The sequence below is a fragment of the Cucumis sativus genome, chromosome 1 (assembly GCF_000004075.3).
Source record: "Cucumis sativus cultivar 9930 chromosome 1, Cucumber_9930_V3, whole genome shotgun sequence".
Taxonomy (NCBI): domain Eukaryota; kingdom Viridiplantae; phylum Streptophyta; class Magnoliopsida; order Cucurbitales; family Cucurbitaceae; genus Cucumis; species Cucumis sativus.
The window spans coordinates 9,162,897-9,185,974 of record NC_026655.2 but is presented as its reverse complement, the minus strand read 5'-3'; the positions used below and the strand labels follow the sequence as shown (position 1 = coordinate 9,185,974).

Here is a 23,078-nt window from a genome sequence, read left to right as displayed (position 1 = left end):
AATTTATTTTGTATGGTCGTATATGAGCATATCCAAAATATATATCTTGAGTTTGATTTCTATATTTACAATTTTCACTTAAAAATAAATTTCAGCATATGATCCAATGATGAATTCAAAGAAACAATGTGTTGAGGGAGTATATGGAAAAATCAAGAGACCTCGTTGATAAAGTAAAATAATAGGTAATGAATAGGCTTTATAATTCTTTCCAAAGCTCGAGACAATGATTACAAATTTGCTCTACAAAGAGACCCTTAAGATTCGAGGACAAATCTTCTAAAAGAATGGAAGAATGATTAAAAAATTATAATTGTTAACAATTAGATCAAACATTAAACGAGTAGCACTCAAGCTAAACTTCAGTTGACGAGTTGCATCAGTTCATGTATATCAAAACACAACTTTTCATCTAAAAGTCATAATAAATCTAAAATATTTAGATTCATTTACATTTTAATGAATTATGTACCAATTTAATTTCATGCCTTTATATTATGATGTAGTTGGCAGGGTGGGTTAGATGAATTTAGATAATAAGGTGAAAGGATATAACATGTCATTTGAACGAGCATAAATACTTATGTAATTTGACATTTTAAAAGAAAACTTCCAATTTGAATGAATTTTCCTTGGACTTTATTCTTTTAAACTTTATTTTTTTCTTTATATTCTTATTTTTAGAACGCATATTTTAAGATTTTCAATCTAGTTTTATATATTAGATTGTAGAGAGTTTGAAATCTTAAAGTTAGGAACAAGCTCTCATTTCTTCCTAATTTACGATATCAATTTTCCAAACTAAATCTATTATAATTGACTTTCTTCAGATTATTATTCAATTTGTTTAATCGGGGTTATTCTTATTATTATCATTGTGAGAGTTCAGCTGGGATGAATGTTCTCACACGTAGTTGAAGTAGTTCCTTTTATCACTCATAATTTAAATAAGATTAAAACCCGAGCTATAGTATATACATTAAGTTCGAAGAAAAGGAGAAGAGCAATGAGAGTCATTGGTAAGGTACATATCTACATACATATTGAATGGACATTGGAAACAAAAAAAGCTGCCATACAGTTTCTTTTGTAGAAATAAAGAGGGTGGTCCGTAGTTGAGAAAACTCAAGAATTTTGAATAAAAGTTATCAATTCTTTTTTCTATTATTGTTTTATAGATACGGTTGAAATTTTGTGTAAATATTGAGAAAAGCTATCAAATGAAGAGGACAAAAAATAAGGATTGCTCAAACATTCAAACTTAAACAAGACAAAAAGCACATTATCATTGATGTGAGAACGACACATTAGAAAAAGAAGATTGCAAAAATAAATTAATGGTCAACGTTTGAAGAAAGTCAAATTTTAGTTTATATAGTCTCGAGATAATTTGAAAAAAAAAATTGCAAATGGTCTTGTGGACTTAAGGAGGTATAGAGACTAAGGAAACGTTATTTGGGGAAGAAGTAATTTATGATATTAGTGTTATGATAATTCTAGTATTATAATAGTACTCCCAATGTACGTTATATATGATAGTATGTGTTTAGGAGAAGAATTATATTATAGGTAGTGTTATGATAGTATGCGTTTGGGGGAAGGATTATGATAGTAGTGTTATGATATTTTTTTTCTAAAAATATAACGTAGATCCAATACACAAATTTCATAAATTTATTTTATTAATTAATCTTACTTATGGTATTCGTTCAATAAATTTAGCATCCATCGTGATGTTTCACGTTTTTTTTTCATGCGTATATGCTACACATTGAATTAAAGAAGCTTCCTAAATCGAACATTAATCAAATACTTTAATTAAGTCTCAAAATCACCTTTTCGTCACATAATCATTTATCAGAACACATGCATTATAGCAAAATCAAAATCAAATATTTCACAATTTGTCGCATCGTATATGTCTTTTACTAGGTGTTTCTGTGTACTTTCTCTCTAACTCAAGTGTTTCCCACACTCTTTTGCTAAGTTGTAGCCATGTGAAGAAATCTCATTGCACTAACGAGTACCATCAATTTCCATGCTCGATCACATAACAAGCAAAATGGCATCCCATACCAGATCACACAACAAGTATGAGGCATTCTAATCAAGATCACACAACATGAATATGTCATTCTATTCCAGATCACACAGTAAGAATAGAACATCTTATCCTAGGTTACACAACAAGGATACAACATCTTATTACATAGGGTATAAAGATCATCTAATTATCTCAACTTTAACGATATTATGCATCTTTCAGAAGTCACCATTTCAAGACATGACGTCAATATTAATCTCAACGCATTTAACATAATGCAACATCAGACTCAAAGATTACTTCCACGACATTGCTCCTACTAGAAGGTCGTTCACAAATACATCTTTTCTATTTATAAATCACTTATATATGTTTTGAAGTGGAAAAGCATAATGGAAATTTTATGGTTCATGATTTTAAAATTAAATAATATACTAAGGATTCAAACACATTTTACAAACCTTTTTTTTTGTTTGGAAACATTTGGTAAGGAGAACCACTGACAGTCATAGTCGACTAGCTTCCTAGGCCAAAGTCTCCCTTATTCTTCTTGAAATCCTTATTAGAAATTGGCTCGTTCTATGTCTCAAATCCTTTGGATACTTCTCTAGTTCTTTCTCAACAAAATCAAGGTAAAAGCAACCTCAAATGACCCAAATTCCTCTATTTATAGATTCATTCGACAAGTTTTTCTATGTCGAAATGATTTCTCTAACCGGCGGCGAGAAGTGACCCAATGGAAAAATGCAATGTGGAACTGTCAATCCCTAATTCTGAATTCGAATCGTACAACTGAGTCAAATCAATCGCCGACCTATGGACATCTAGGTCCCATCATTGTTTCTAAGTGAAGATCATTGTTTCTAGGTGAAGTATCTTAGCTTGTCGACTTGTACTATGAGTAATCCTCTCCGTGTAGAGACCTGTCATCACATAGTCCTTCCTTAAATCACGTTTTACCATATAGAAGCCTCTTTGCGCATCATCCTCATTGCAGGGCCTTCATCGCATTGGGGTGTATGATTGGGGCTTTATATAAATAGTCGTGGATGACATTTTAAAAGAAAACTTCGAATTTGATTGAAGTTTCCGTAGTGTTTATTCTTTCAAGTTCTGTGTTTTTCTCTGTAATCTTGTTTTTATTATGCATATCTTAAGATTCTCAATCTAATTTTATCAATAAGAATGTGGAGATTTCGAAGTATTAAAGTTAGAAACAAACTCTCTTTCTTCCTGATCTATGATATAAATTTTTCAAGCTAAATATGTTTTAATTAACTTTCTTAGGATTATTATTCAAATTGTTTAATTGAGATTATTTTTCTTAACGTTGTTGTGAGAGTTCACTTAGAATAATGAGATAGTTTCTTTTATCGCTCATACTATAATAATTGAGGTAGTTCCTTTTATCACTCATAATTCTAATAAGATTAAAACTTGCATGTAGTTTCTTTTATCACTCATAATTCTAATAAGATTAAAACTTGCACGTAGTTTCTTTTATCACTCATAATTCTAATAAGATTAAAACGGCGCTATGGTATATAAATTAAGTTTGAAGAAAAGGAGAAGAGCAATGTGAGTCATTGGAAAGGTACATATGAATACATACATATTTAAATGACATTTGGAAACAAAAAGCTGCCGTACGGTTTCCTTTGTAGAAATAAAGAGGGTGGTCCGTAGTTGAGAAAACTCTACAACTTTGAATAAAAGTTATCAATTCTTTTTTCTATTATTGTTTTATAGATACGGTTGAAATTTTGTGTAAAAATTGAGAAAAGCTATCAAAAGAAGAGGACAAAAAATAAGGATCGCTCAAACATTCAAATTTAAACAAGACAAAAAGCACATTATCATTGATGTGAGAACGACTCATCAGAAAAAGAAGATTGCAAAAATAAATAAATTAATGGTCAATGTTTGAAGAAAGTCAAGTTTTAGTTTATATGTAGTCTCGAGATAATTAATTTGAAAAAAAAATTGTAAATGGTCTCGTGGACTTAAGGAGGTACAGAGACTAAGGGGACGTTTGGGGAAGAAGTAATTTATGATATGATTAGTGTTATAATAATCCTAATATTATAATAGTCTTAGCGTACGTTATGATAGTATGCGTTGAGGAGAACAATTATATGATAGGTAGTATTTTGATAGTATGCGTTTGGGAGAAGGATTATGATAGTAGTGTTGTGATATTTTTTTTTTAAAAAATATAACGTAGATCCAATACACAAATTTTATAAATTTATTTTATTAAATAATCTTATTTATGGTATTCGTTCAATAATTTTAGCATCCATCGTGATGTTTCACGTTTTTTTTCATGCGTATATATATATTGCACAATGAATTAAAGAAGCTTTCTAGATTGAACGTTCATATCAATAATTTAAGTTGTGATGTTGTGTTTGAACTAATATATTTTTTGATGCATATATATTTGTCATTATGCAATATTTTTCTTAATTTTCTTAATTACCATATTCGTACCCTAAATTTGTTATTAAGCAAACTAAGTTTAGATTATTAGATTTGCATAACCATAAGCCACGAGATTTAGCTCCTTTCAAATATCTATAAGAATTCTTTCACAAGTTAATTAACAATGAGTTAGTTTATGGAGCTGCATAAATTGATGTCTTGTTAACGCTATAAGATATTTCAGGATGACTGAGAGAGGGACATATTGTAAAGCACCAACAACAGTTCTATATAAGTATCTATCAGAAAACTTTTCAAGTTAACGTGCAAATAAGATAGGACCACTCACCATTAGAGTTGCAATCAGTTTGGCCTCAAACATTTTTATTTTATGCAGCAAAAATCAGATATATATATATTTTTACTGAGAAAGAAACAAACCTCCTTTGGTTGGGTAGGAGACTTCATCACCCATATATAAAGTAGTGAAGTGAGGTAAGATGTTTGAGAGCAAATTTGTTATTCAAGCTATTGATAAAGAGTATCTATTTCCTTGGTGGAATTGCCCATAACAAATGAGATAATCAAAATCAATCAGTATATAGTAGGAAGAATGATTTTATATGAGAACTAATAAAGATGATTTTAAACTAGGGGTTAGTTTCTCATACCATGTTTGGGCTTGTTTTAACATAATATAAAGTCATTCCTAGGTGACAAACCACAGACTGATTACTCAGCATTTTCTAAGAGATTCCTATGAACAAAAGCATTATTGACGTCAAGTTGTCTTATACACCATCCACTCATGACAGTTATATACGGTTAAACATATGTATGATTGACTACCCGATAAAATGTTTCATTATTAAATTATAATCTTATTCCCCAAAACCAATTAATCTTCGGAATAATGCCTAATAAATTAAATCTTATTAAACAAAAATAAGATAATTAATTAACTCCCAAAATTTATCTAAATGTTACAATGATGATGACCTTAGCTCTTTAGAACTCCAAACGAAATTGACCACGAATCTGAATAAGAGAGAAATTTTGTTAGTGTGTTATTGTATTGGTTCGATAGGTACGGTCGCATTGCCTAACATATAATTAAGCTTGATCGTGGAAACATGGTTACACCATAGTTTGTTCATAATCACATCTTTCCTCAAATGAACTGTTCATTTTTTTTTAAGCTACAATCGGTCACCTTTGTTGCATTATAAATTATCCTTGACATTTAAAATTTCACATCAAGTAAATTATGACAAAACTTGATATACTCAAATATTATGCAGTTGACATTTTTTCCATAAGAACATTATGTAATTTAAAATTTTGCAAGCATCAATAAATGTAATTTTACTTGTAATAATGAAAGACACAAGAATTAAACATGTAATAGTACTCGGAAATACTCCAACTTGGGTCATAATCTTATTCCTTTGAACTCTTATAAAATCGAAAAGTAATAAAGTTGGTAGTTGATCGAATTTGTAATATCTGTAACATCATATATATCATCACAACCATCAAGTTGTAAACAATATATGCTTAACAGTTAATTGATTATTTGTCCTTCAGAGGTACTTTAGTTTTGATCTCCTTTGTGATAATTCATCTTCTGATCGGTGTTGGCGTTAAACAACTTACTATTGCAAAAGCAAAGACCAGAGAAACTATCACAATAACACTTTTTAGGGTTACCACAATCAGCTTGAGTCTTGCATTGAATTTGTTTAAGATAACTTGCATTTCCATCTAACGGTTTGCTCGCTGCAGTATACATAAACAAAATATATAATTAATAAGATTTCCTTTGATAACACAATTTTATTTTTTATCTTTTACTTTTTGAACAATTAAGATCATAAACCAACTCATAACTAAAAATTTAAAAATAAAGTAGGTCATGTGTGATAAATACATCATTTTTAGTTTTACTACTTTTAAATTTAGGTTTGTTTCTTCGAATATTTCAATTACGGTATTTACCTTTATATAAGATATTTTAATTTCTATTATAAAAGCAATCTGTGGGAACTACTTTTCGTACTTTAGTTTACTATCAACTTTTTCAAGTAAAATGAGTTAAATCCAAATTTCAAAAACACAAAATCCCAATTTTCAATTTTTTTTTTTATTACTCAAAACATTGTTTGATTTTTGAAAACATTGGTGAAAGGTAGGACAATAAAGTAAAGATGTATAAAAAACGAAAAAGGTATTTACATGACTTAATTTTCAATAATAAACCCTAAAATCAAACCGTTATCCACCATGATGTAAAGGGTATCAAATGAGCCCATAGATCTTAAAAACCTTGCTTTGTTTTTGAAATTTTAGCTAGAATACGAATGTGAAAATTCAATACATAAATTGTCTAGAAACAAGTTATATTATTTTGAAGAATAGAAAATAACAAAAGGAAAACAAAGTATTAAGATTAAATTAGTAAAAAAGTGAAAGAGTTGCGTTTAAAAATAATTGTAAGCCATATAAAGTTGATGAAAAGAGAGTGGACAAAGTTGAGGTTGTACCAGAAACAACGTGTACAAACAAAACCATTAGAACCAAGAAAGCGAACTTGAGAGAGAACTTTGCAGCCATAACTAATTTTAAGGGTTTATTTGTAGTTGTTTTGATGTTGATAACTTTATATTATATCTCTTCACACAAACCCTTATATAATAGAGAAATATTTAATGCCTTTAACTAAAGAAGGTATATGCATATTTTGATATATGGATATGACAATGCATATTCGATAAATGGATATGACAATGCATATTTGGATATATGGATATCACAATCCCAAATGTAAAGGTTACATTAACAAAATTAGGAAATATAGATATAACTGATTTTTTTTCCTAATGCAATTGAATTGAAATAAAATAAGAAAATTTTTCATAAATCAAACATACTCGTAAAATATTTACGACCCGTCTAACAAAATAAAAAAGTACATGAAACTAATCATTTTTTTAAAAAAAACTTTAGGTTTGTCATTCCTTATCATCGTCTTTCTTCTCTTCTCTGCTCCAATTTTTTTCTTTTCCTCCTCTGCAATTTTTTTCTTTCATCGGATCATCGTCATTCTCTTCTTCTGCATTTTTTAAAAAGTATTTATGTTGTCTTTTCTTTTCTTCTACAATTTTTCTTTCTTTTCATCGTCTTTTTCTGTCCTTCTACATTAATTTTTTTATTTTTTTTCAAACTGTTATTTGGTTGTTTAAAATTGTGTGTCAAATATAAAAGATCGTGAAAAAAACCGTTGGGATATTGGATTGTCAAATGTAAACGACCGTGTACCAAAAATAGCCAAATATAAACGATCGTGTGACAAATCTAAACGATCGTGTCCAAATATAAATGATCCCATGTCAAATCTAAACTATCGTGTACCAAAGAATCTTGAAAAAATCGTACCCAAATTTAAATGATTGTGTTCTAAATCTAAACGATCGTCTGTCAAATCTAAATGATCGTGTACCAAAGAATCTTGAAAAAAATCGTTGAGATTTGACTACCCAAATTTAAACGATTGTGTGCCCAATCTAAATTATCGTTTGCCAAATCTTGGACAAAAAATCTTGAAAAAAACATTTATATTTGGGTACGATCAAATCTAAACGATCGTGTAGGAAAGAATAGCCAAATTTAAACGACCGTTTCTCAAATATATTACGGACTTGTTTTCCAAATATATTAGGCGTGTTCGATGTCAATTAATTGCGAGGTATTTTGGTATTTTCCATTATGGATCTGTGACTTTTTCCGTTTTCGAAATTGTTTCTAGATAGTGTAAATATTTTTTCGCATTATTATATTTTTTAAAAGATCCCTAAAACTAAACTGTGTCCTCGTTTGGAGGTCAAGACAGAATCATAATAAATGAAAAACGAAGAACTTGAAAGACACAATAGAAAAGTTCGTACAACTCAAGGAAAAAGGTCGAAAGAGAAAGAACCATAAAAAATAGAGACCTAAGCCACTTAATAACAAATAAAAGTATTAAACTAGACAAGGAAGCCTGTGAGGAACGGTCATAAAGCCAAATGTTACGCTCTCTTCATATATATGACAAGAAATAGCTCAACAAGCTACTCTCCAAACCTTTTTTCTTCCAAATGGCTTACTAAAAATAATAACACACTGGCCCAAGGGAGAGAGGAAGATCCATGAGATTTTTTTTTGTATGAGGCACAAATAAAAAAAACTGTAAAAGGTGTAAATAAAAAAAATCATACCTCTAATCAGTGGCAGATCTAGAATTTTTATATAGGAGGACACCAGACACTATATAATAAACACATTGAAAAATGTTAACATATTACAATTGTTATTTACGAATTTCATGTTTTGAAATCAATCCAAAATTTTTGAATGCAAAACTATGTTTATGAGCCTGACAAGAAAGCTTGTTGTAAATATGAAATTTTCTTTAATAATGTAATTTTTAAAAATAATATCAAAAATAGGGTAGGTAGAAAAGAAATGTAAAAAATTTTGTTGCAAAATCATATACCTGATCCTTGACTAGGGTAAATTGTGGATCAGACGCATGTGTCTACAAGACGAAATTGTGTGGACCCAGTTCACAACACGGAGCTGAAGTAGTGTACGGGGTACGTAACTCCTCTCACATGTCTATCTTATGTGTCAGTCAACACTTCATTTTACTGCTACACTGTCTGGCATGAAGGGCGTCGTGGACCAAGTACATGACTTTAGAGTTGTAGGATTCACTCTTAAATAAAAGGTTATTTGACTATACAATTGTATAAGAACGTAAATGATCGTGTAAGATAAGCTAGACGATCATATAAGAGAATAGAAACGAGGATAAAATGTCACACCCCCTCATGGATCACATAGTCTCAACCCGAGAGATGACAAAAAGTCAACTGCGAACAAAGTTTATTATAATGAAAAGTTGTATGATATCTTTCCTTTTCGTTTAATCTAGAACTGTTGATAGTTTGGAAGTCCCAAGTTTAAATCCAATTATCAATTCTTTAAGGTTGAATTGTTTTAATAAATAAATTGGAACAATTTTAGTTTGGAACAAGAATTTGAAATTGAAGTGTTGAAAAGATAGGAAAACTAACAAATAGACCGATTTAGAAGCTTGGTTATGAAATGAGGGGCATAATGGTCTTTCTAAAGATCTTTTATTAATAATAATCTTTTTTTAAAAGAAGAGGGATAAAAAAAAGATATATATCTTTCCTTATCTTCTTCTAAAGTACGCCAACAGCCTCCCTCTTCTCGAATTCTTTTCCACTGATCATCTCTCACTCTTTCTCGCACGTCGACACACTCCCATCTCACTCTTTCGTCCGTTTGCCCCATCGCCGCTAGCAACTTCCACCTTCCATGCATACCGACAACGAGACCTTATCGACGATGACATGTTTACACCTCTTTTTCTCTCCTTCGTGCCAACGCCAACAAAGAACCCCTACTGTTGATACTCCCAAATGCCACCATCTAGCACCATAGTCGTGTCGTTTGATTCAGTGAACGATGATCAGCCACCACACCACATGTCATCCACGCCAAATTTGGAAATGCAATGTCGTCTTTGTTTGGTTTTGTTTGAGCTATGTCGTCCCTCAATTTCTCCAGTAAAGCTCATGCCACTAGTGTGTGGGTTTTGAATAAATCTCAAATGGATTGTTTCCCCTCCCTCGATCTTGTTGTCGATTGTTGGATCTTGGAGTTCGGGGTAAGATTTGTACATTTTAGTTAGATTTCTGGAAGAGTTTCAAATACCCATTAAGTTTAGACTTGAGATTAACAATACTCATTAAATTTAATGTTAGATTTGAATTTTCGAAAGAGTTGTTGTTTAGTCAGTTGGAAGCTCGAAATTGGCATTTTGGCATAGATTAATTAAGAATCTAAACTTTTTTAATTTGAATACCCATTGAGTTTCAGCACTATTATTGAACAACCCATCATTTTTGGATGCTAGGATTTGATGGTTGAAGGTTGTTAGAGGATCGTCCTTTGAAGTTAAGGTTACTTTCTTAAGTATTTGGTAAGTTTTGCAGTGATTTTGTTGAGTTTTCTTAGAGTTATTGAATGTCCATTAAGTTTAAGTATTTAGATAAAATTTTGCATGCTACTCAAGTCTTGTACTGCACTGTATAGTGGATAGAAGTAGCGAGAATCACGATAAGGATTTGAGTTTTGAGAAATCTCTTATTAGACTCTATTTCATTCGTAACTAATTCATAATTGATTATAAACTCTGATTGAGACTCTAGACTTGTTGGATAAGTGTGTAGTGGGACTCACTTGATATACAGTATTCTGAGTCTGAAGAATATTTATATATAGAAGTGAAAATCTTCCCTCCTTTAAGATTTGGCTAACCCATATAACAAACTTCGTAGAATCTTATAATACTTATTTGTTTTATTTTAGGGTGAAAATGTTTGTTTCCAAAACTGTTTTCATGTCATGCTCTAGGTTAGAAAGGAAAACTTAGAACGAGGTGTGTCAATTTGGTATTAGAGCATTATTTTGGGAAACTTAAGGGTTATGAGCAAGGGTTTTGGAGTTTTAGAGATTATAGATTAGAGTGTCATAATGAGTTAGAGTTGCCTGAGTAAGTTGAACAGAAACATGCCCATTTTGGTTGACGACTCATGCAACCTATTAAGGGAACGCATGATGCTTTTGGTGGTTCGAAAAGTGAGGCTAAGGAAGTTAAAGATGAAAACTAGGCACCCCAAGCTTGAAATTTTTTTGGGTAAGTCAATTATATGTCCCGATAAGGACTGAGGAATTAACGTTTGAAGGCTCTAGGAATAACAACATTTAAGGGACAACGAGACCCACACATGTAGAAAGTTAGTTGGAGATGATATAGAAATATTTTAGGTTAAAATATGTTCCGACAATAGAAAGGTCAAATTTTCCACTCCTGTGGTAGATAAGAGCAAAGGACTTGTGGCGTTGTACTAATTAAGTTAAGCCTTAGTGGAAGACTAGCTTGTTGGAAAGAACATGGAAGATAAAAGTTATCCATGATAACTTTATCTAAGGTTATCCCAAGATGCGAAATAAAATGAACTTCAGAAACCTGAATGAAAAGTTATGTTAGTGGTAGAACAAATACTATAGTTAATTCTCCAAGTATGCCATTTAAATTCTCCAAACACGAGATGGTCAAATGCACGAGATTGAAAGATAGTTTAAGTGGAGAGGTTTTTACTTATGTTACTGCTATTGTTGAATGAACTTATTTTGCTCAACTCATTGATATTACTAAGCAAGTTGAGGGAGCTTTTATTAAAAATGAAGGCTAAGAAATAAATGGTAAGAGGTGCTTGAGGAGTTAATATTCTTTCGAGTTTATTAGTGGGTGGTTTAATCATGGAGTATAATATGATTATCGGGATAGATTTGTGTCAACATATATATCACACCACTATAGGTTGCTATAAAAAAGGAGTAGTGTTTAAGTAACAACGTAAAATTAAGTGAGTTTGTTGCGTATAAGAAATTTTGTTGAGAAATCATTCCCCTAGAAAACAATTCGGAACTCTAGCTTTTTCTTTCTAGGTTCTATTTATTTACCGACTTAATTCTCATAAAAATTTTAAACCATTTGATATTTTTTTATATTTAAGAAAATTCCACTCGTTAAAACTTAAGATATTATTGTTTAGAAAACGTCATTTTAATATGAGTTTTTTAATACCAAGCAAAAGTGTTTAAATTTTAAATATATCGATAATATATAAGCTAGCAATGAAAATATCATGCTAAATTACCGTAGAACTAAGTCCGCTTTGATATTTTAGATCTAATACTCGATACAACAAAAATGTTTTTTATTACCAAGATATGATAATAATTCTGACAACATGTAATAAGTGTAAAATAAAAATATGGTGCGATAGGCACTACCCTATGTATTACAAAAGAAAACTATAGAATAAATATTTGTCCATTACATTGATTATCTTCAAAATATGGTTGATTGGATGCGAAGTTGAATCTTTCGATCATTAATAGGTTGTAAAGGACGAGCATTGGTGTTAGAGTCCTAAACACATAAATCAAGTTACACCATATTATATTTTAAAATATTTATCATAGATAAAAAGATAACAAAATGATTTCTGACTTAAATGAACCTTTTCCAACTAGTGAACCTCCTTTCTCTTATATGTGTCTATATATATATCTATGCACGGATGTATATATCTACACGTATACATGTATATGTTATTTCAAAATGGTGATGAGCTGGAGAATTATGGTTGGATGTTTTAATATTAAAATTATAAATCTAAATATATCCTTCAATTAATTTTCTTTTCTTTTTACTTAAAATATTATTCATTTAGTAAATTTTTATCCAAACCCAATTTTAATGTTCTTTAGTATATTACTTTTAAGAGTGTTTTAAATGGTGTATTTAATGAAACAAATAGTTTTAAAAACGTTGAATTTTTGTTTACTAATTTTTTCTTAAAAACTCAAATAGGAAAATTTAATAACTTACCAAGAAATTAGTGAAAACAGGCATACTTTGTTTTGAAAAAATTATCAAAATGAGGGTTTAGTTGTACACTTTGTTTAATCAAATGAAATACAATCCAAGTTCTAATACGAAAGTTAAAATTAAAGATGAAAGGTTTATTTAATGGATCTTAGAAAAACTATATAACTTACATCATGAGAAGCCACGCGTAACAACTTGACTTGTTCGGTTGTGACAGTCCTAACCTAAAACATGCATCAAATTAAAGTGTGATTAAAAGTGAGAAAGGTTCCAAATTTCAGAAATAAATTGAGAAGTAATTTTACTAAAAAATTAAAAGTACCTTCCTAACAATAGTCCAAAGTACATTTTGAGAACATGGAGGAGTTGTTAGGGACCCAATATATCTATAATATAGACTGCTTTGCATCTTCAACATTGATAGATCAATCACATCTAATGCTTTCTCTTCACATGTATCCGAAATCTCTTCCAAATTTTCCTTCATCTATAAAATATATAGTAAGTAAACTAAATTAAAGATTGATTGGAAATGTTTGTGAAGTAAATGTTATTAAACCTTAAACCCTAAAGTTCATCAAGACTACTTACCTTGGATAAAAGATAGTCGGGTCGTCGTCCAATGTTATAAACAACTCCAATAACAGCATAATTTCCATTTTGGCTTTGGTGCACCAAATGGGCTTCTAAAGCAAATCTTCTTCCATTGATAGTGTGTTCTGATGGTGAATGCCAATGAATTTGTTGAAGAAAATATCGAGTTCTATTCATTACCATATAACCAGCTCCATGGCCCAATTTTAACTACAACCATCACAATTTGTATCTAAATTAGGTTATTTTGGTTAAATATATAGTTTAGCTTAAATTTGGAAACATGTTTTGGTTATCGTAAAATTTTAAATATTGTTTTGAATTAAAAACATGTTTCCATCCAATTCATTATCACATCATGTATAATTAAAAAAAAAAAATTGAAATAATTCTAATATTTATATTTTTAGTAATCCATATGGAACAAATGTAGTAAACTAATTTTAAAGAAGTAAAAACAATATAAACCCGAAATCATTACATTTTCATCCAAATATAAATTTAAACTAATTTTCAAAAAAAAAAAGAAAAGAAAAGAAAAACATGAAATAATGCTTTGATGCAAAAAAAATAACACTCAATCTAGTTGATCAAATATATTGATTAGATATGGTTTATGTATGTTTAAAATCATAAATGGTTTGAAAAGAGAATAAGATGTTAAAGGTAACTTATATTATTTTCTTTACCATAATATCATGACCTCTGTTTTTAAGAGTTGCATTAGTTGGCTTGTAGTTAAACTCGATGTTTGTGAAAAGGGATGCAATTCGAACTCTCTCATGCAACAGATCGATAGGAGATTGCATGTGTCCCGTCTTACAACTATGCCATTCTGGTTTAAGATCTCCCCAATGTGTAGGTCCTTTCTCTCCTTCTTCATTATAATCAAATTCTGTCTCATCTTCTGCATATTATACAGAAAAACAAATAGGAAAAAGTGAGTCTTTTTCAAACTCAATAATCCAAACCAACTCGTGAGCAACCAAATATTCATTGCGGTTTAAAATTGAGGGTATTTTTGTTTAGCTTTTTAAAGTGTTTTAATTTTGATAAAACTCGTTTTAGAAAGAAATTAAAGTAGTACTCCTGACTTTTGAAACGTTTTCTTTTAAAGTGTAGTTTAAATGCTTTTTATAATAGTTTAAATGAAAATGACTTTTGTGATTTCTTTTTTCTATCAATAAAAAGATTAAATTTTACCAATCCATCCATTTATTTTTATTTTTTTAAAAAAATATTCATGGGTTTCTCTGGTCGACATTCCTAATTATCTAAGTGTCCCTTTCATCATTATTATTATCATTATTTTTAAACGTGTTCACTTTTTATTTTCAACTTATTTTGTAATTTATACATGTCATAGGAACATTCATGATACATATCTTTTTATTCTTTTTTGAAAAAAATAAGCATAAGAGAAATTATTCTAACAATATTATTTTTTGTTCAAAATTCTGCATGCTAGCTAAGAATTCAAAAATATAGTTTAATTTTTAAATAAATATATGATTTTTGTTTTCTTCTAAAAAAATGTTGGCTAATATTCATGTGTATACACGTGTGTGTATATATGATTTCAAATATTTAATATTTAAAATAGCAAAGAGATCATGAGTGAAACTACAAAGGAATAAAATGGTGTACTCAATAGAAGGAAATTAATGAAGTATACTCATGTACAAATAAACAAAATACGAAACTCAAATGTACCCTACCAACTTCTTGAGAAATTGCAACTCTTGAAATCATCAGAAAGGCACAAAAAATTGAGCAAAGCCACACATGAAAAGAAAGCTTCTTCATGCTCACAACTTTTGATTTCTTCTTTTAAGTGTTTTCTTTGTATAGACCAACAACAAAAGCAAGGTGGCTTTGGTTTTGATCTGTGGTGGGTTGTAAAAGCCAAAACTTATAGCATATTTATAAGCCCCAAACATATGAATGGTGAACATGTGTACAAATACGAAGTTTCTGAGTTTTTTCCCATCTGTTTCAACTTAAGTTTGAAATCAAGAAAAAAAAACCATGTAAGTTCTTTGTCAAGTGCAAATCACAACCCACATATAATTAAGAAAAAAACATTTTTGGTTTTGCCGTACGCAACTCAGTACAACAACCTGTCCAAGTATCACCGATCACAAATTTTCATGCGACAAAATTTTTATTTTTAAAAAACGTATAGTTTTAAAAGATATTTTTTTTTCTTTTGTCATTAAAAAAAAGTGTGGAGGTGAAGGTAACTTAGATACATACAAATATTAACAAATAATAAATTAACAAAATGGTGCAAATGTGGTGTCCTGTATACAAATAAATAGGATGGTCCTTTAGTTGCAAACATTCTACACTTCAGGATGGAAGTTATCAATGGAATATTGTGGTGTAAAAAAAAGATGATTTTTTTCTTTTATATATATGGATACAATTCAAAGGAAAATTTTAGTCGAAGAAAATTGAAAAAGGCTATGAAAGGAATAGGACAAGAAAAATAATTTAAAAAGAAAACAATGAAACAAAGATCTCACATACATTTATTGTAAACGAATAAAAAGCATATTATTATTAATGTGAGAATTACAATTTATTATTGATCTTAAGAAAAAAAGGTCAAAAATAAATTCACATCTATGATACTATATCTATATATGTATATCATACTGTATATCTAAAAGGGATGTAAAGGACAATCTTCACATATATAACTATTCTATCCTTCATTTTTCTATGCTCAAATTATAAATTTGGAATTTATATTTTGGACAAAATTAATTTATAAATTTGGATTATGGCGTTCATGGAGAGTCTAATGACACTACAGTGCTGAAGTTGAATAATCGAGGGAGCCTGGTTTTAGCAAGGAGAATCAATCAAGTATCAACTATTTAGGTAGAGCCCAAGTGATAACCTAGCTTAATCTTGTCATTTATCAAGATAGTCTACTAAAGACGATATAAGTTCAATATTTGTATTCCATTTTTTATATATTCTAGTGAACATATCTACTCAATTAGTCGAAGTCCTCCAAACGTAGGTGTATTTCACCAAACTGGGTTACTAAGTCTCTTGTGTTATTTTCTCTCTCTGTGGATCTCTCATATATATGTTAATTGTTTTGTTATAACATTATTAGATCCAATATTGTTACATTAGTCAAATAACTTATAGAAAAATGATAAAATACTAGTTATCATGGCGTTTATTAGGTAGAATAATAATGTGGCCTTTATACGATATAAAAGAAGATAACACATGATTAAATAGGTTGTGATAGAACAAAGGCGCAATGCAAGTAACAAAAGATAAAAATGCACGTTCTTACAATTTTCAATTTCTTAACTTAGATTTTTAACGAAAATAAGTGGATTTGCGAAATGAAGGGGAACATCAGGCAACTTATGCTAGCATAAACCAACAGGCAATTGACGCTATGCGCTATGAATCACTTGAAGACAAAAGTGATTGATGAGATTGTCATTAAAAGAATGAAATGACATCGAGGCTCTGCATAAAAGTGATCAGAAATTTAGAAGATATACCAACCTATACCATCCTATACCATGTCCCATCAATCCAGGCTGCTATAAATACAAGTTTATGTCCTTCATTTGGACATGTGTGAGTATTCGATGACAACGATCTCAACTTCTTCATCCCTACATTTTCTTTTATAGGTGAGAGATGTAAAAAAATCCAAGTCTCATTTTCCCTCAGTGTAATAGATAAAAATGGAGTCAAACAACATAAGAGATTATATTAAGAGGCTTGACCCATTTCAATTCATTTTCATTTGTCTTCATTTATTTATAATTTCATTTTGAACCTCATGAATGACTGAAAGGCCTAAAGTTTTATTGCTAAATGCAAAATTCTATCAATTTCACTCTCCCATTTTCTTTAACTCCCAATTACATGCATTCCTTGTAATGTGATTCATGTGAAGTGAAAGTAAGTTCGTAGGGCATCTCGATGGTTTGTATTACTTATCGTGTTAAGTTAGTGTTGCATTCAACCGTCATTCTATTTCAGAGAAAGAATGTCGCACTGAGCGTTATTATTCGAGAGAATATTAACTAAGACATTGCTAAACATGTAGGGAAAGGGTTGTAGCAAGGTAATCATTTTATTGAATTCATCTTTAGCATACATGTCAGAAACGATTGTGTGTGGTGGCAAGGCATTGAGAGATTGCTCGCCTTAAGATAGGATAAATTATAAATAATGCGACCAAATAGATTAGATGTAAAGCTTTTGGTAGGTTCAAGTATTTGCATCCCGAAAACTTGCATCCCGAAAGGCAAGCAAGTATGACTATGTGGCACACTAATTATATAAGAGAATATTGCCTTGATTATAAAATTAGTAGAAGCTCTGTATCACATCAATGAACAACTTGATTTTCCTACCAGGTTGTATTACATAAAACATTCCTCCATCGATCTTGCCTATTTTCACGCTGAGTTCAATTGCATGCACACTAACCACATTCTTACTCTCCCTATTCACTTCACACATAGTTTTAATAATAGAAATGCTAGTCAATACTGTGAATACTGTATCAATATAGCGCACTAAATCAACCTACATGTTTCAATCATAAGTCACATGAGTCCCATGTGTTCAACTCTAGTTTATAAAAAAAAAAAAAAAAAAAAAACCCTCTCTTTTTGCATACACTTAGACTAAAGAAAAAAAAAAAACTCTCTTTTTGCATACACTTAGACTATAGAGAGGAAAACTTGTGTCTTCTCACTAATAAATCATTAGAGTTAAGCAATGTATAAGTTAGTGTCTGCCCCTTTTATTGCATGATCCTAGCTTAGTCACTTAACTTAAGTCGCATACTTAAATCCTTAATGACATATATTAAGGATAACCTGATTCTAAACGTGGTATAATGAAGGATAACCATCAACTATTGCCGTTCTTTCAAAACAAATATTGGGTATAATGAAGTATTAAAATAAATAAGAAACTATTTTATCCTCATATCCTTTCATATATTTTTGTACCTTTCGTGCCCATTTCCCATTTACTACAGTCACCTTTTATTAGACCTTTTGTTCTACTTTGTTCTCAAATACTTGGTTTTTTCTTTTTTTCTTTTTTTCTTATCGTCAAATTTTTATTAATAAAGAATAAGTTAATTGAAATTCCATACCATTTATACACATCTTTTCACAAATACTACAATTCTTCCCGTACAATAATAGTGGGTTGTTTCCCAAATTCAAATCAAATATTTAAACCTAAATCCACCATTACAAACGAAACTTAGACGCCAGACTCCATCGATCAAAGGGACCATGTGAAAATTATATATATACATATATAGTTACAATTTCTTTCCAAAAAAAACAGTCGTGATTTGTTAATGTTAAAATATTCTACGATTTAGTTTTTATAGTATTTTTCGATAAGTTATTGAATAAGAGATATGCTTGTTATAAACTCAAAATTCAATAAACCAAAGTTCTTTAGCTACAGTATGAGCACTTGAACTTGATGTTGTGACTTAAACTTAGATGAAGTTTGAGTATCAGTCTAAACGGGCCTATTATACTTGTCGCGAAAAAAATGTCAAGGTAAAATTAACGTAAAATAGTTTGAAATTTTTTCCAAAAACTTCAATTTTTTAAAACTTTATTTGACGTTTTTTTTTTTAAGTGATCGATATTTGACGTTTTTTTTTTAAATAAAAACATCAACTAGGTAAAAGTTACTAGTTTAGTAAAGCAGAATTTGTAGAAATCTACCCACCAATTTCTTTAGAAATTGTAGACCTTGAAAGTAGAAGAAAGACACGCAAAAATGAGCAAAACAATTGCACAACACATGGAAGGAGAGTTTCTCCATGCTAATTACAACTTTTATTTCTACTTGAACATTATATTTTCTTTCTATAACCAAAGCAATTAGGTGGTTTTTTATTTGTAGTACGTGGCTTTCAAAAGCCGAAACAGATCATTGCATACTTTTACAAGGCCAAAAACATGAAGTGTGAACATCTACAAATTTGAAGTTTCTGAGTTTCTTCCACCATCTATTTCAACTTATGTTTGAAAACAAGAAAGACATTTATGAGTTCTTTATCAAGTACATGTCATATGCCTTTATCTTTGGACAACTTTATCCAAGTATCCAATCACAAATTGTTATTCTAATTAGAAAAATTAAACATGATTTTCTTTTGTGATCGAAGGAATACACGAACATAGATGTAACCATATACATCTAAGTATAATAGAAAAAAATAGATGGACATCGTTAACAAAATTCAACCATACGGTGTCTTTGTATATAAGTAAATAGGATGGTCCTTCCGTGAGAAGATTCTTAACTTAAGGAGAAAATTTATCAATATGAAATACATTACGGTGTAATTCTTTTTTCTTTATATATATATATATATGTGGATACAATTGAAAGAAAAAAAATTGAGTCTAAGAAAATTGAGAAAGGCTATCAAATGAAAAGGACAAAAAAAAAAGGTCGCACCCAAATTTATTGAAGACAAACAAAAAGCATATTCTTATTAATGAGAGAATGAGACTTTATTATTTTGTCAAAGGAAATTATATATAACCTCACAAAGAAGGACCAAACATGGGGAAAAGGCTATTCTCGTCCAAAATACAGAATAACCATCTAGAGAACTTTACCCAACAAATCACTTCAGTCTCTCCCTTTCATGAAAGAAATTTGTTTAGCTCAACTAACACCTTCTATCCAAACAATCATAGTTATATCATAATATAAGTTATTCTTTTAACTTTAGAAAAGAGGTTGACAAATAAATTATCTCTGAAATAGTATCATATAAATTTCCAAATCTAGTAAAGCTCAATTGATATATAATTTATGTTAGGAATTGTGTTGAGTAACAAACTGAGATTTGTGGTTTGAATTCTTCTACTGTAACTACACTAAAACATAAGTATAAAGACCTATACTCTTTACCTACTTTATATTTTGTATCATTCATGTTTTTAATAGTCAAAATATAAATTAGATGATGATTATAGTTTGGAGAAAATTAGAATCTACTTCTTATAATTTTTAATTTTTAAATTTTTAAATTTAGGGTTTGGTGTCCATTTAGTTGTTAAAATTTGATGAATATGATTTGATTAAATCTTTAATATAGTTGAAGAAGCTATGAGTGGAGAATTTTTAACGTCTCTTTTGTTTCCAACCCTAGTAATTGAAGGGAGTTTTTGAAGTTGATTTCAATTGGTAGAAAATTAAATTGCATGTAAGGAATTGTAAAGATTCAATAAAAAAGAGGTTTAGCTTGAGTTATAATGATGTCACCCTATCCAAACATTTTATTCATTCAGCTATCACCATTTATCTAAACCTTCACATAACAAATCTAATTACTTAACATAACTAAATTTTCTCAAGGAGGTTGGTTGTTGCATGTATACTTGAATTTTCTAATAGCATTAAGATTGAGACATACTCCCATGGAATGTCTAATTTCAGCTAACTTATAAACTTATTATATATTGCTTCTAACTAAATATTGTAAAATTGTCACGAGTCAAAGATTCAATGTAAAACAGAAGTTAACATTTCCCATGCGTCCGAACATATAACAAAATATAGTTAGAATTGAAACTAAAAATCATTACATCAAACAAGTTCACACGCTCATAAATTTAAAGGGAGATTTCTTAAAACCCAAGCTTGAACGAGTACCTTAGCCATTTGATAACCTTTTGATATATCTAATTGTTTGTCATATTATGCAAAAAAAGTATGTGCTATAGACGGTTTTTTTATAAAAAAAAATTATCATCTGATGCAATTTTTCATATATTATTAAAACAAGATGAACAAATATTCATTTAGTGAGTTCTCTTAATCAAATTTGGTCTTTCTTAACGCACCCAAATTTCGATTTCTTGATGGTCATGGCAAAGGACCATCAAGAAAAATATTTTTCTTGATACAATATTTATCTTGATGGTCATGTACGTCAAGAAAAGTCCCCTTATTTTGTTGAAGAAATGCAAAAAAACGTTAAAAAAATATGGATTCTTGATTTTTTTATGGGCAAAGTTCCTTTAGTTTTGTTGATGGTCCATAAACGTCAAGAAAACCTATTTTTAGATGGACAATAAATATCAAGGACAATATATTACTTGATTGACAATGTCTATTAAGTTAGTTAGGTTTTTTTTATGGACGAGACCCATCAAGAGATGAATTTTCTTGGTTTGCAATGGACATCATCGAAAAAAATTAATATATTTGTTATGGATTTCTTGATGGGTCTAGGGTTTCTTGATGGACAAAGACAAAAAAATAAAAAAATCATGGGCAAAGTCTGTCAAGAAAAATGATATCTCATCAAGAAAATAATTTATAATATTTGGTTTAGGATAAGATCATGGGTAAGACTCATCAAGATAAATGATATCTTGATGGACATTGCCTATCAAGAAAAAAACTAGGGTAATTGTAATTGATGACTATTTAAGGAATAATAATTAAAGATATAACAATATATAAAAAAAAAACTGCAAATATAGCAAAACTATTACTGATAGACTTGTACCGTTGATAGACTCGTATAATCTATCAATGATAGATCAATATTTACAATATAGTCTACGATGATAGACTTGTATCATGGATAGAATGACAAATTTTGCTATATTTGTAAATTTTTTAAAATGTTGTTATATACTTAATTATTTTGAATCTAATTGCTAGATTTGCAACTATCCTATAAAATTACTTTCCATGAAACACGAAATTCGGATCCTTGTTAACGGACTTAGAAAACACGATATTCATAAATAATATTCTTAAATCTTTACTATTTTTTTTTTTTCAAATATTACTTTCTATTCATCAATAATACAATATTATTTTTTAAAAAGTTTTTAAAAGTTAACTATTGTAATTATAATTCAAATGGAATAAGTGATAGTACTTTATCAAAATTAAATTAGTTATTTTGTTGAACTTTAATGAGTTGAATTGAAAATTTTTAATTTAGGATTTTTAAAATTTGTAGAAGCTAAGCTATAAAAGCTGGTCAACACGAGGTTAGCTCAACTGACGCTTATACGTACTTGAGGATAAGAGGCTTTGGATTCAAATCCCCACCTCTGCATCAAAAATTTGTAGAAGCTATTTATAATCTTTTATCTCAATGTTACAATTCATTGAGGAGGAAATCAAGATCGTGAAGATATCAATATGGAGCTAAGGTGAAGAAAAAGGAAATCTTTTTATGGCATGTTTTGGCCATAAAGAGCTTTTCAGTTTTTTTGATAGACAAAAAACGAAAGTCATCTTTGCTAATATCGTCAAAAAGAGTTTTTGATAACATGTTGGCTTTTGTAGTTTGTGGTAGTGATACAGTTAATTGAGAGTTCACAATGGTTGTCTCTAGTCTAATTTGTTTAAATATGAGATTGATTTCGTTAATGAAGAAAAGGCATTATGAACTCAAACCCTATATTT

General features: G+C 29.6%; 1 protein-coding gene across 1 annotated transcript; it reads right to left on the bottom strand.

Annotated features, from left to right (window-relative positions):
* Positions 1-12,260: 12,260 nt before the first annotated feature.
* LOC101221989 (alpha carbonic anhydrase 7) lies at positions 12,261-15,503 on the bottom strand. The gene is made up of 6 exons (XM_011655616.2): positions 15,314-15,503; positions 14,285-14,502; positions 13,593-13,805; positions 13,324-13,488; positions 13,172-13,225; positions 12,261-12,539 (listed from the first exon to the last, which is right to left on the bottom strand). Exons 1-6 carry the CDS (start codon positions 15,399-15,401, stop codon positions 12,459-12,461), a joined length of 819 nt encoding a protein of 272 aa, XP_011653918.1. The 5' UTR covers positions 15,402-15,503; the 3' UTR covers positions 12,261-12,458.
* Positions 15,504-23,078: the final 7,575 nt, after the last annotated feature.

Excerpts from the sequence above, each read along its gene's own strand:
- LOC101221989 (XM_011655616.2), bottom strand. The coding sequence starts at position 15,401 with ATGAAGAAGCTTTCTTTTCATGTGTGGCTTTGCTCAATTTTTTGTGCC. Across the intron at positions 14,503-15,313 it reads TGCAATTTCTCAAGAAGTTG|AAGATGAGACAGAATTTGAT; the intron begins GTAGGGTACATT and ends TATAATATGCAG. Across the intron at positions 12,540-13,171 it reads TACGCGTGGCTTCTCATGAT|GACTCTAACACCAATGCTCG; the intron begins GTAAGTTATATA and ends TTATGTGTTTAG.